The 13,482-nt window shown below is 37.9% G+C and overlaps 1 protein-coding gene across 1 annotated transcript in view; it reads right to left on the bottom strand.

Moving 5' to 3' along the window:
• trpc7b (transient receptor potential cation channel, subfamily C, member 7b) overlaps positions 1-13,482 on the bottom strand; it is a gene marked incomplete at both ends in the record, with an annotated part of 117,159 nt that overhangs the window by 31,743 nt on the left and 71,934 nt on the right. Inside the window, 2 exons of the mRNA XM_079838163.1 lie at positions 10,327-10,591; positions 13,372-13,482. The exon at positions 13,372-13,482 is cut by the window's right edge and continues 123 nt beyond it. Coding sequence (XP_079694289.1) covers positions 10,327-10,591; positions 13,372-13,482 — 376 coding nt within the window. The remainder of the gene's footprint in view (positions 1-10,326; positions 10,592-13,371) is intronic.

Genomic DNA, 13,482 nt, shown 5'->3' with positions numbered 1-13,482 from the left:
TATTTTTGGCTAAATACTAGAATCAATGTTTATGTTATGAACTTTTAGCATGAAAATCAAAGTTTGAATGATTAAAAGTGTGGTTGTTGACTTTTTGTTACAAAGGTGAAAACTCCTGTAATGATACAGATTTTTTGATGCACACTCTTGTCACTCTTGTCATATATTAATCCATTACTCTATATTTTCTGCAAAATCATCAACAAATATGTATTCTTGAGCCTTAGACCATTCCAATGATATATAGTTTGTCATGACTAGACATTAGGATTTAATAGTAATATAGTGAAGTAAATGTAGAATGCCCTTATACGGGCAAGTGACAGTTAAGAGGTTTTTAAGGACCGCGTGTTCACTGCCCTGTTGTCAATTTAAGACCTCCGTGCATCTAATATACAGACACGATTGCGATTTTACTTTCACTTTAGACATAACCGACTGTGTTTATGTTAACCTTGTGTGTATTTGACAGTGTTAGCGCAGTAAGACGAATACTTAGTCCAGTAATCACGTGTTTGACAGGCGTTTAGTGCGCGCGCTCTGAAAAGCGCATGTTAAAACCGCACACGCGAATGAAACCGGCAAGGCTTTAAAACACATGCAAGTAATGAACTTTCGTGATTGTGAATAACTATAGTGTCCCGTGAGTATAACTCTACCACTAACGTGTGATGTGAATGTATGTCGCGTTGTTCAGTATTGGGATGGAGGAAAATGATAGAATTTGTAGAAAAATAATTAAATGCGAAACCGAAAAAAACGCAATTCACAAGAGCGTATTGAACCGTGAATGCAGTACCGAACGGTTCAATATTATATTGAGAATTGTGGCATCCATATATATATATATATATATATATATATATATATATATATATATATATATATATATATATATATATATATATATATATATATATATATATATATATATATATATATATATATATATATATATATATATAGGCCTATATGAAATAACCAACATTCATAAAAATTATAATTTTATATATATGAACTAATTAAATCACAAATTTTTCTGTAATTAATTCTGTAATTAATCGCGATTAATCACATTTAATAAAACCTAACATTACAGTTAAAATATTTTTTATATAGTAATAATTTCACATTACAAGATAAAAAAAACTACATAAATATATATTTTAAATATTTGTTTAATGCCATCTTTTTATGAAAGATTTTAGCCATTAATTATAGCCATTAAATCTAATTTGCAGCCAAGGTGTCTAGCAACTCTCCGTTGGCTTGCGAGCTGGAAAAACCAAACTCTGGTCCGGCCAATCACATCGTGTATAGAGTCGGTGGGCGGGCTTAACATAATGACGGCAGAGTCGCAGCGGTTCCGCATGCCACTTGTAAACAAAGAAGCTGGCGAACAGCGGTCTTTCGAATCGGCTCTGGCTGCGACTCTGGAAGACTTGGAGTTAAGCTTTTCCTTGAGAAAAGAACAAAGAACGCGACTGAAGTCATTCTTAAGAAAAGAAGATGTGTTCGGAGTTTTGCCGACAGGATACGGCGAAAGTTTAATCTATCAACTAGCTCCGCTTCACCTTCTTCGTTGCTCTGGTTGGTTGTAGCGCTATCCCATTGCGTGCAGTGGGAATTTGAAAGACAACCGTTTATCCCGCCCCTCAGATTGAGCCCTGCCAATGGTGAGTTCCCAGACCCAACATCTTGATGTGTGTCTGGTATGTCAGGCTATAGCCATTCAGCATTAGAGTATAATTGAAAGCTTTTTTTTTTTTTTTTTTTTTTACATTTATTAGGCTTTAAATAATATAACTTTTATTTCAAGTCAACTGAAAACAATCTTCACATAAATGCATTATAATAAATGTCACATTGACTTGTGCCTTCAATATTTCAGGGCTCATTTTTTTTTCTATTGGCCCAGTCTGACTGGTTCATATTTTTACTTGCCCTGTCGAAATGCACAAAAAAAGTTATTGTTTTCATTGTTTTTTACCCATGTAACCTTATAAACAGTGCTTTAAGATTTTCAAGTAGGTATAACAGGTTGGAAATATACAGAAATTGAATAAAGTTATCAAACACTTAATAGTCTTCACTGCATAAACTATAATTGAAGTATAGAATAATCCGTATTAAAGGACAACTCCGGTGAAAAATGAACCTAGGGGTAATTAACACATGGTTACCGAGTAGATCGTTCTCTGGGATGCGTTTTCATGAAAATCGAATGTAAAGAGTTTTATCTCTAAAAGCAGATTAGCTTATAACGCGAGTGAATGGGGCACAGAGTAAGTCAAATTAAATCGCTAGTTTATACCACTAACAAGGCTCAAAATAGCCTCACACTAACACGGGGTGCATTCCATTCGACAGGATCCCTACGCACTGTTCACTGCTCCCTACTCCCTGAGCACGGTATATCAGTTGAAGTGGACTTCGCTGACAATAACCGCTCATTTGGAACGCCCTGCAACGTCATCAAAGAAAGGCAACGACCGGTGCAGATTATGATATAGCCTAACATAAATTAATATTGTAATTTACTTTACTTTCAAATTGAAAACTATATAATAAGCATATACATTTAAAAAAAACACACAGTATAGGCTATCTAAAACATATAATCAAAACATTGTCCATTATAATTATAGTTTGTTTGTTTTATTATTAAAGTCTTTTTGAATGTTCGCCGGTTCCCACCTCCCTCTTCCCTGAACAAAGAACTGTATTACATGTGTGTTAATGCGTTAATTTTGACAGTCCTAATATATATTATAAAATATACACCGAACAGGCATAACATTATGACCAGGTAAAGTGAATAACACTGATGATCTCTTCATCACAGCTCCTGTTAGTGGGTGGGAAATATTAGGCAGCAAGTGAACATTTTGTCCTCAAAGTTGATGTGTTAGAAGCAGGAAAAATGGGCAAGCGTAAGGATTTGAGCGAGTTTGACAACGGCCAAATTGTGATGGCTAGACGACTGGGCCAGAGCATCTCCAAAACTGCAGCTCTTGTGGGGTGTTCCCGATCTGCAGTGGTCAGTCTCTATCAAAAGTGCTCCAAGGAAGGAACAGTGGAGAATCGGCGACAGGGTCATGGGTGTTCAAGGCTCATTGATGCACGTGGGGAGCGAAGGCTGGCCTGTGTGGTCCGATCAAACAGACGAGCTACTGGAGCTCAAATTGCTCAAGAAGTGTCGGGATGAACACATCTGTAAAAACGATGTAAACTGTTCCAAACATGTAAAATGTTCCAAAACAATATAAAAATAACCTCCTACAGCCCAGTGAGGTCTGATTTGTTAATGTTTTTTAGGTAAGATTTTTGGTCCTGTGGCAGGCGTCACACATCACCGTGTTACAGTGAACCTGAAAGTCGTGTGGCCTGATTCAGATTAAATCAGGCCGTCGGCTGCTTCAGAGACAGCTCATTGATTACATCTGCTCTGCGGCTCTTATTGTCCTAAAACCAGTCTCCATCTCAGCAGGACGCTCTGTGATGTGCACCAAATCATTAAAATCAACGCCTCCTCTCCAGCATCCCTCTGACAGGCTGAGATATGTCGATGGGACGCCGTCACTCCTCCCGCCTCGACTTTCCATTTAGAGGCATCATGGAGGAGCGTTACCATGGCGACGCTAAAAGGGTTTCCGTGGGCCGTTACGGGCCAGTAGCTGGCGAGCTGAGGCGGTGCATCACTTTAATCAGCATGCTAATTTCCCACCTACAGCGCAGACAAAACACATCACAATTAGGGAGAAACGTGCATCTGAAGCAACGTTACTGGCCAAAACGAATTAGATCTTTTTAATAAGTCACTGTATTTTCTGGGTATGCTAAATTTTGTCTACGATAATAACGTAATTCTTGTTTTTGTAATGATGTGGAATCTGAGATTGTCAATTACCTTGCAAAAAAACAGACCTTGAAAGTGCATGCTTTTACCACATGATGCACATCAGCAGAATGCAGTTAAAATTACCACGAAATTCAAGTGAATAACACTGATGATCTCTTCCTCACAGCACCTGTTAGTGGGTGGGATATATTAGGCAGCAAGTGAACATTTTGTCCTCAAAGTTGGTGTGTTAGAAGCAGGAAAAATGGGCAAGCGTAAGGATTTGAGCAAGTTTGACAAGGGCCAAATTGTGATGGCTAGACGACTGGGTCAGAGCATCTCCAAAACTGCAGCTCTTGTGGGGTGTTCCCGGTCTGCAGTGGTCAGTCTCTATCAAAAGTGCTCCAAGGAAGGAACAGTGGTGAACCGGCGACAGGGTCATGGGCGGCCAAGGCACATTGATGCACATGGGGAGAGAAGGCTGGCCCGTGTGGTCCGATCAAACAGACGAGATCCTGGAGCTCAAACTACTCAAGAAGTTAATGCTGGTTCTGATAGAAAGGTTTCAGAATACACAGTACCAGTCAAGGTGCCCATGCAGACCCCTGTCCACCACCGAAAGCACCAACAGTTGGCAAGTGAGCATCAGAACTGGACCACGGAGCAATGGAAGAAGGTGGCCTGGTCTGATAAAGCACGTGTTCTTTTACATCATATGGATGCGTGTGAGTTGCTTACCTGGCAAGCCGGCGGAGGGAGTGATGCTTTGGGCAATGTTTTGTTGGGAAACTTTGGGTCCTGCCATTCATGTGGATGTTACTTTGACACGTACCACCTACCCAAGCATTGTTGCAGAGCATGTACACCCTTTCATGGAAACGGTATTCCCTGGTGGCTGTGGCTCTTTCAGCAGATAATGCGCCACCACAAAGCAAAAAATGGTTCAGGAATGGTTTGAGGAGCACAACAATGAGTTTGAGGTGTTGACTTGGCCTCCAAATTCCCCAGATCTCAATCCAATCGAGCATCTGTGGGATGTGCTGAACAAACAAGTCCGACCCATGGAGGCTCTGCTGCCAACATCTTGGTGTCATATACCAGAGCACGCCATCTGGGGTCTAGTGGAGTCCATGCCTCGACGGGCCAGGGCTGTTTTGGCAGCAAAAGGGGGACCAACACAATATTACGTCATAATGTTATGCCTGATGTATATGTATAGTTTTTGTCTTGTATTTGTATATGATAGCTAAGCAATGTCGCATGAGCAAACTGATTTTATACAACAGTCCAATAAGCAAGAAGTTAATATAGTAAGTTATATTTTAGACACAATATTGTCAATATTCTTCAGTTTTTGCTCTTTACCAAAAAAAATAGACCCAAACTAATTTGACTTCACCGGAATCACTTGCTTCATTCCTGAATGAATCAGCTGCTTGAACAAATCAGTTGATCAGTGATGTTTTTTTATTTTTTTTTATTTAGTTTATTGTCATATTTTAAAGGTGAACTATGTAAGATTTTTGCAGTAAAATATCCAAAAACCACTAGGCCAGTGTTATATATTTTGTTCAGTTGAGTACTTACAATATCCCAAATGTTTCCAACTATTTGTAAATCGTGAGAAATTGCAATTTTAACCAAGGAACCGGGGCGTGTGAGGGAGTCGCCTGTCGATTGCGTCATATCTGCGTTCCCGGTTTTATTTTGCAGAAACACTTTACTCTCACTTCAGTGTGAACAAGTGTCATAGCAGCCGCCGAGCGAACGTCATAACTTCCTTTTCAACACACTCAGATATATCTAATACAATAAACAGAGTTGCGTTACCTCATACTCATGACTGGAAAAGAGGAAGTGGCGCCGGCGACCATGTCATAATAAAAGTCCCGCCGGCGACTATGCCATAATAACAGTCCCGCTCTTCAATTGCTCCAGCGGTTCTTCAGCTCCACAACACTCAGTCCTGCTCTGCTTCATACTACAGTAACGTTAATAATCGCATCCATCAACATGATTTCTGCCCGAGTCCTATCCCGATTCTTTCACCGGCTGTGAGTTGAAGACCACATGTCCCAAGATTCTGCGCTCAAATGTGCCGTCATCAAACTACGCCTTTGTTTTGAACAGGTGACCTCTAGTAGACGGAAAAGTTACATAGTGTAGCTTTAAAGCATAATTACATTTTTCCACTAAATCACTACATATTAAAAAATTTTACCATAGCATTTATGCAATTGTAATTGCGGTGTAAATAAATTGCATGTTTTAGATGCAGCTTTAAAAATCATCTAATTATTGTTATCAACAAAATCCCAGAAAATATTGAGATATAATTATGTCAATATCACACTACCCTAAAAAAGACGTCTTTCACGGACGCTTATAGCATTTTTGTCTAATTTTCCAGTAAAAATATATAAGCATTCTTTGCATTTACTTGAGAAGCAAAATGACAGAAAAAATTATCAAAATTATGAAAGTTTAGGCCTAAAACAAGAAAAAAAAGTCTGCCAATGAGGTCATAAAAATAAAATATTTGCTGTGTTTTAAGAAAAAAACGACTTCTTTTTGATATTCTTTTCATAGAATAAGACCTAATATCTTAAGTAATTTTGCTTCTCATTAAAATGTGTATCTTGTTTAGGTATGTTTAGATATTCGTACTGGAAAACAAGACAAAAACACTGAGTAAGACAATATTTGTTTTACTGTAGGCAGCAATTTTAGGAGAAAGATCTTGACAAGTTCTCTAACTGAGGTTTAGGGTCTTGAGGTTTCCTTGTCTATAACGAGGAGCAGTTTTGAGCGGTTTATGAGGCGTTTGGACCTTTTAAATGAAAGACAATGAAAGTAGCGGTGCGGGAGAACGGCCCCCGTGAGAACCTGCGGTGCGGCTCATTCTGTTTGCTTTGAAATGAAGCCGGACCGCAGGGATCCCCTTCAAAATGAGCTGACCAGAACTTAAAAAACCCATTTGCAGAGCGATTTGGGAATGATTACAGCTGAGCAATTCTCTCATAAGCCTGACATATCTGTGCGCAGAATACAAATCAGCACTTACTCCTCCAAAACAGCACTCACACTAATGCAAGACGACAGCAATGAGAGAAAGAGAGCTTGAATATGAACAAAAGAAGGATTTTTAGGTGAAATTTTGACAATTCCCACAGAGGTTTGGCTTTTACCTGTCAGAAATCAAACATCAGCAGTTATTTGATTATGTATTCTTTGTATTTTGGGTGTTACATTTTGGCCCTATGAGAAAAAAAGTATGATAAAGTGAATCAAAAATCCCTTTTTGCAGAAGTTTATGGTCAGTGGTTCTCAACTGGTGGGTTAAAACAGCAGGGAAAAGCAATGCTAAATGCATGTCAGTGCAACTAACACTTTATTTATAGACAGAGGAAACGCATCATAACTGAGGCGAAACATGCAGCCGGTCACGAATGAGATCGCTTTGTGCATCAATTCATTATATGAGATAGTAATGAGAAAAATAAAAGACCTTCTGCTTGATGATTCTCCTGTGAAACGAGCCCAGAAACATTCTAGTTTCAGAAGAGAAATGTCTCAAGTTGTGCTCAGATTATTCCTTCAGCTAACACTCTGGAATCACAAAGTCTCAAAGATCCCAATATGAACTAGGGGTGGGCGATATAGCCTCAAAATTGTATCACGATATTTCAAGAATATTTGCGATAATATGACGATATAGAAAAAAATATATGGAACAAAGTTTTATTGGTGATTGCAGCTGGTAGGCAGCAGCATTTATTAGTGCAAACAAAATGAAGGGCATTTTCCAATGAGCTAGTCATTGAAGACAGAAAACTTAATTCCAAGTGTAAATCTATTGTTATAAGGTGGCAGCAGCATTACAGTCACACAGAACAAGTCAAATGTAAGCAAAGTTAAAAAAAAAAGTAGCCTTGGTACAAGGTAGTGTTTTCACTGGAAATCTTAAGTAAAAGTATAATTTCTTAACATTTTAGACTAAATAACTAAAGTATATGCCATGGTCTGTCTGAATATTTGATTCTGATTGGCTGGAAGGTTTGCAATAAATTCGTTTAATGCACAGGTAGTTCCAGGTCAGTTGAATTACCGTTCTATATTGAAGGGGTCATGAACTGGCTTTTTTTATTTTTTTAATACTGTTGTCTGAGGTCAACTTATGACGTTGGCGTGGTTTTTACATTCAAAAGCATCATTATGAATACGTAATAGGCTATTTTCTGACCTGGTTTTGAGGCTCTCTGAAGACACGCTAAGTTTTGATGGGCGTGCCGCACTGAAGACTTGGAAGTAAACGCCCATGGCTAGGATTGGATAAGATTTGCATATTTAATGAGCTTCTGCTCCCCTGTCAGTGATGGCGTGTGGCAAACGGCAACCGGAATGAATCGCCCAGCCCACAGCCAGGGCTCGCAAAATGTCTTCAAACACAATGATTCATCTCTCATCCACCCGCGATTGATTGGAATGATATTTTTTTATTAACGTTACTTGGCCCGCTCGATCGATGAATATAACCGTGAACCGCACACACACACACACACACACGCGCGGGTGTGCGTGCCCTTCAAATATTGAGTCAAGAGAGTGAACAACGTACATCAAGGCAGTAATGAACCAAGAACACCACAAATAAAGTATTCTTCAGCCTGTGACAGCGTGCTAAGGTATGTTCTGTTAGACAAGTACACATAATCCATAGATATCAAACGATTTGTAACAATGCAATACTATCACATATAAAAAAAATGTTTTACTCACATTAGTGTTTTGCTTCATTCGTTCATGTAATCTCATCCTGTCTGCAAATCCAGTCTCTTGTTTACAAACGACTCCGTGGTTAAATGAACAAACGTGCAATGTCTTCCCCACGTGAGCTGGATATTCATTAAAAATAAAGTTCATCCATGCATTCATAATATTGGAATCCGAATGCTTAAAAATCAGAATCCGAAAAGCTTGTGGTATGTTTACTGCTTAGAAATTCAATGCGGTTTAGCTCTATGCTGCTCTTAGCTGTTATGTTAGTGGCACTAGTCAGTGGGCGGGGCTACAGAATCAGGAGTTGTTCTTCTTCTGTTGAGGCGGTGCTTCACTACACTCTCACGTCATAGCCGGCCACATTCTGAGATTGATCGTTTGCTGGGTCTGGTGTCAATAAAAGCTTTTCTTTGACTAACAAGGAAGTTTTCAGCTCTGAAACTTACAGGATATTCTTATATTACCATGACCTTTTATATATCAAAAGCTCAAGGGAAAGTTGATTTCTCAAGTCATCACACCTTTAATGTGCTGTTTACATTGACACACACACACACACACACACACACACACACACACACACACGTCACTCGCATACAGAAAACGGAGATCACGCTGCTCATTCAGGAGCACAGAAACTTGTTATCAACGACATGTTGTGAATTACTAGCTTCAGAAGAGATATTTAGATACCAAACACTCAAATTATGAAGACTATAAATCAGTTCTGCTCATTTATAAATGTCACGTTAATAACTGAAAATAATATTGGACAATTTGCGGGTCACAGTAATATTGATTATTATTATATTATTTATGCACGATTAGTAATTTTCTGTTCAGCCAGTACCACATGAATAATTTACATATTGTTGGCCAATCGCAGGTAACAATAATTTTAAATAATTTCAGCGAGACATAAAAAATATTAATACGATTACATATGAGATCACTTGTTTCTGCTTCTTCTTTGCCTGTGTTTTGATCTTGAGATTCTGTTCTCATTCAGGAGATAACAGTGGAAGCAAGTGATGAAATGCTTGTGCAAAAAAACAAAACAAAAATAATGACTTTATTCAACAATATCTTCTCATCAACGTCATTCTCCTTCGCTGTTTACATAGAAAATACAGTGCAGAGCTTCCGGGTTCTACGTCAGAACGCCTCATTATTGGCCAGCTCCTGCGTCAGAATCACACGCATGTGTCATGGTGCTCACGTGAACAATGGTGAGCCGGCCTTCTGATGGACTATTTTAACAATGTCTTTACTATCTTTCTGGGCCTTGAAAGTTGCAATGACGTTGCTGCCTATGGCTGGATCAGATTTCATAAAAAATATCTTCGTTTTTGTTCTGAAGATGAACAAAGGTATTACGGGTTTGGAACGACATGAGGGTGAGTAATTAATGACAGACATTTCATTTTTGGGTGAACTAACCTTTAAAGTAATGATAATAAAAAAATAAACTGGTAATATTTGCACTACAAGCAAAAAAAACGGCCAAAAAATATAATGTATAAATATGTAGAACTCGGAAACTATTGTTATTCATTACAAGCTGTTCACACATTGACAGTAAAAATGCGATTTAAATGCGATAAATTCTTACATATAGCCCCTTTTATATTCTTAAGAATGTGTGTGTTAGTGTGTTGTGTGTGTGGTTGCCAGGGTGTTGCTATGGCTGTGCATGTGTCACTCACGTGGTGAAGGCGGGGTTATATTTGGCCCCCAGGTAATACGAGTACAGGTTGAACATGCCGATCATAAACGCCACGAAGACCATGATGAAGATGACCATGAACTTGAAGATGTCCTTGACCGTGCGGCCCAGGGAGATCTGGAGCGGCCCGAAGCTCTCATTGGCCGGGAGGATGTAGGCGATACGAGAGAAGCTCAGGACCACAGCGATGGCGTACAGACCCTCGGAGATGATCTGAGGATCTGACGGCCTCCACCTGTTCCTCGCTGAAACAGAGACACACAGAGACCTTCAATAAAAATACTGGTGCATTCTGTAACGGAACAGACGGGAGAATTTGATTCAGATTTAAAGGAATGGTAAAGTCACGTGTGTTCGGGTTTGAAGGTTTGAACTAAAAGAGAATCAGAAGGAGGAAGTCAAAGGTGGATAATGCTAATGAAGACTTTGTTCAGATATTCTCAGTGAACACAATGAAGATCAAACACACACACACACACACACACACACACAGTCAGCAGTCAAGCTGATTGAAAGATTTCACCAGCACACACACTCTTTTTATATATATTTATATGTTCTGTGATTTGAGAGGTTGCGATATCACTTCCACACCAGCAGATAGCAGCATTGATAACAGACATCATAAGGGCCACTGTCACTATCTCAGCAGTGTGTGTTCTATATGCAGGGATTATTTGAACAACCTATGATTTTTTTCTAAAGCTATACTGCACAAGGTCAGTGTTATTTTAGCATTGTTTATATACCATTATAGCTTTTATTAATACTTAGAATTAGCTTTTGTTTTATATTTTCTCTAGTAATTTTGTCAGGCGCATTTGTCATTTTCTTTCAAACTTTTTTTCTTTTATTTTTGATAGTATTTTACTACTTCTTCAACTTCAACTGGTTTTATTTCAGTTATTTGCCAATACAACATCTTATAATAATTTTAATTTAGTTTAAAATAAGTACAATTTAAATAAAAATTCATAAAATCTATAAGGACATAAAAATAAATACAACTAAAACTAATTAAACTGAATTAAAATGAAAACAAATGTAAAAAATTCAACAACAACAAAAAAATAACACCAAAAAATCTAAATACTAATAAAAGTTTCTCAAAGATACAAAAAATAAATTCATCCAAAATTTCAGGTTTTTGCAATTAATAAATTATTTATTTTAATAGTTAACAATAGAAACCAATAACAACACTTTCCACATAAAGTCTGGCAAATTAACTAAAATCACATTTTAAATAGAACTGTGTGTGTGTGTGTGTGTGCGTGCGTGCGTGCGTGCGTGCGTGCGTGCGTGCGTGCGTGTGTGTGTGTGTGTGTGTGTGTGTGTGACCCTGGAGCACAAAACCAGTCATGTGTCTCACGGGTATATTTGTGGCAATAGCCAACAATATGGGTATGGGTATGACTCTGGGTATGGGTCAAAATAATCGATTTTTCTTTTATGCCAAAAATCATTAGGATATTAAGTAAAGATCATGTTCCATGATATTTTGATATTTTGTAAATTTCCTACAGTAAATATATCAAAAAAACATTTTTTTTATTAGTAATATGCGTTGCTAAGGACTTCATTTGGCCAACTTTAAAGGCGATTTTCTCAATGTTTCAATTTTTTCGCACCCTCAGATTCCAGATTTTCAAATAGTTGTATCTCGGCCAAATATTGAGCTTATATATTCAGCTTTCAGATGATGTATAAATCTCAATTTCAAAAAATTTACCCTTATGACTGGTTTTGTGGTCCAGGATCACATATGCATATGTATACTATAGTTTAATGGCCCCACTTTATATTAGGTGGCCTTAACTACTATGTACTTACATAAAACAATAAGTACAATGTGCTTATTGTGTTCATATTGTATTGCAAAACACCTTTGCTGATATTGAGCTGGGATAGGGGTAGGGTTAGGGACAGGTGTGGTGGTATGGGTCAGTTTAAGGGTAGGGTTAGGTGTAAGGGAAGTGTCAACAGTGTAATTATAAATGTAACTACAGAAATTAATTACAGATGTAATTACATGCAGGTATTTTTTAAAATGTAAGTTCAATTTAAAAACATGTACATACACAATAAGTGCATTGTATCAAATGATTAATTAAAATGTTAGTACATAGTAGTTAAGGCCACCTAATATAAAGTGGGTCCAGTTAAACTATAGTTATAGTGAGAATTGGACCCTAAACTAGTTTAGGGTTAAATTATTGCTATTAGTTGCTTATTAGCATGCATATTACTAGGGTATTGGCTGTTTATTAGTACATATTAATGTGACACATATTCCACATCCCTTAATCCTACCAATCACTAAACTTACTTTACTAACTATTAATAAGCAGTAATTAGGAGTTTATTGAAGCAAAAGTGAAGTTAATAGTGAGAATTAGACTCTAAACTAAAGTGTGACTATACATTATACTGCTAATATGCTAGTATTTAATTACTAAAATTTGATGGCTAATTTGGACTAATTTCTAACTTATTACTGCTCAGAAATAATATAGCTAAAAATACAGCAGCGTTTGAGTGATTGTCAGGAAGTGTTGGAGATGAGAAGCGTAAGGTCAGACTGGCTGTGCAAACCACAGATTTCAGCTGAGCTAATGATGCTAACCGTCCTACAGTTCTGCATCGCAGCGTCCTCATTAATGATTCTGCCCAAAACACCTGCACTCACAGTATAAAAGCTCACTGTCTACAGTCAGGCCTCACAAAGATGTGCCACAGTGAACAGACTTCCAGCTAAAATACCATGATCAGTTGTTGTAAGGCAATAGAGCTATGCTAAGCTGGTATTATCTGGCATTGAAATTGTCATAATGTATTGCAGTTCAAATGTTTGGGGTTTTTTGTCATGAAAATGATGAAACAATTTAAAAATATCATGATTTTTCCTTATTTCCTTGAAGCAAAACTTACATTCTTCATTCTTTTATTTTTGAGGTGAACATGTTCTTAACAGGATTGGTGAGATTCACCCAACAATCACTGTAACTTCATGTATTTTACACACCATATGTGAAGTAGGCGATCTCCGCAGGAAGTGATGCGGTGCTGATGTCGTGGTTGGGGACGTGCAGGTCGACATAGAGCTGAGCTTTAGACGCCTTGAGGAACGCCATGA

This window comes from Gobio gobio (genome assembly GCF_949357685.1).
Source record: "Gobio gobio genome assembly, chromosome: 16".
Taxonomy (NCBI): Eukaryota; Metazoa; Chordata; class Actinopteri; order Cypriniformes; family Gobionidae; genus Gobio; species Gobio gobio.
This window is presented reverse-complemented; position numbering and strand designations above follow the sequence as displayed.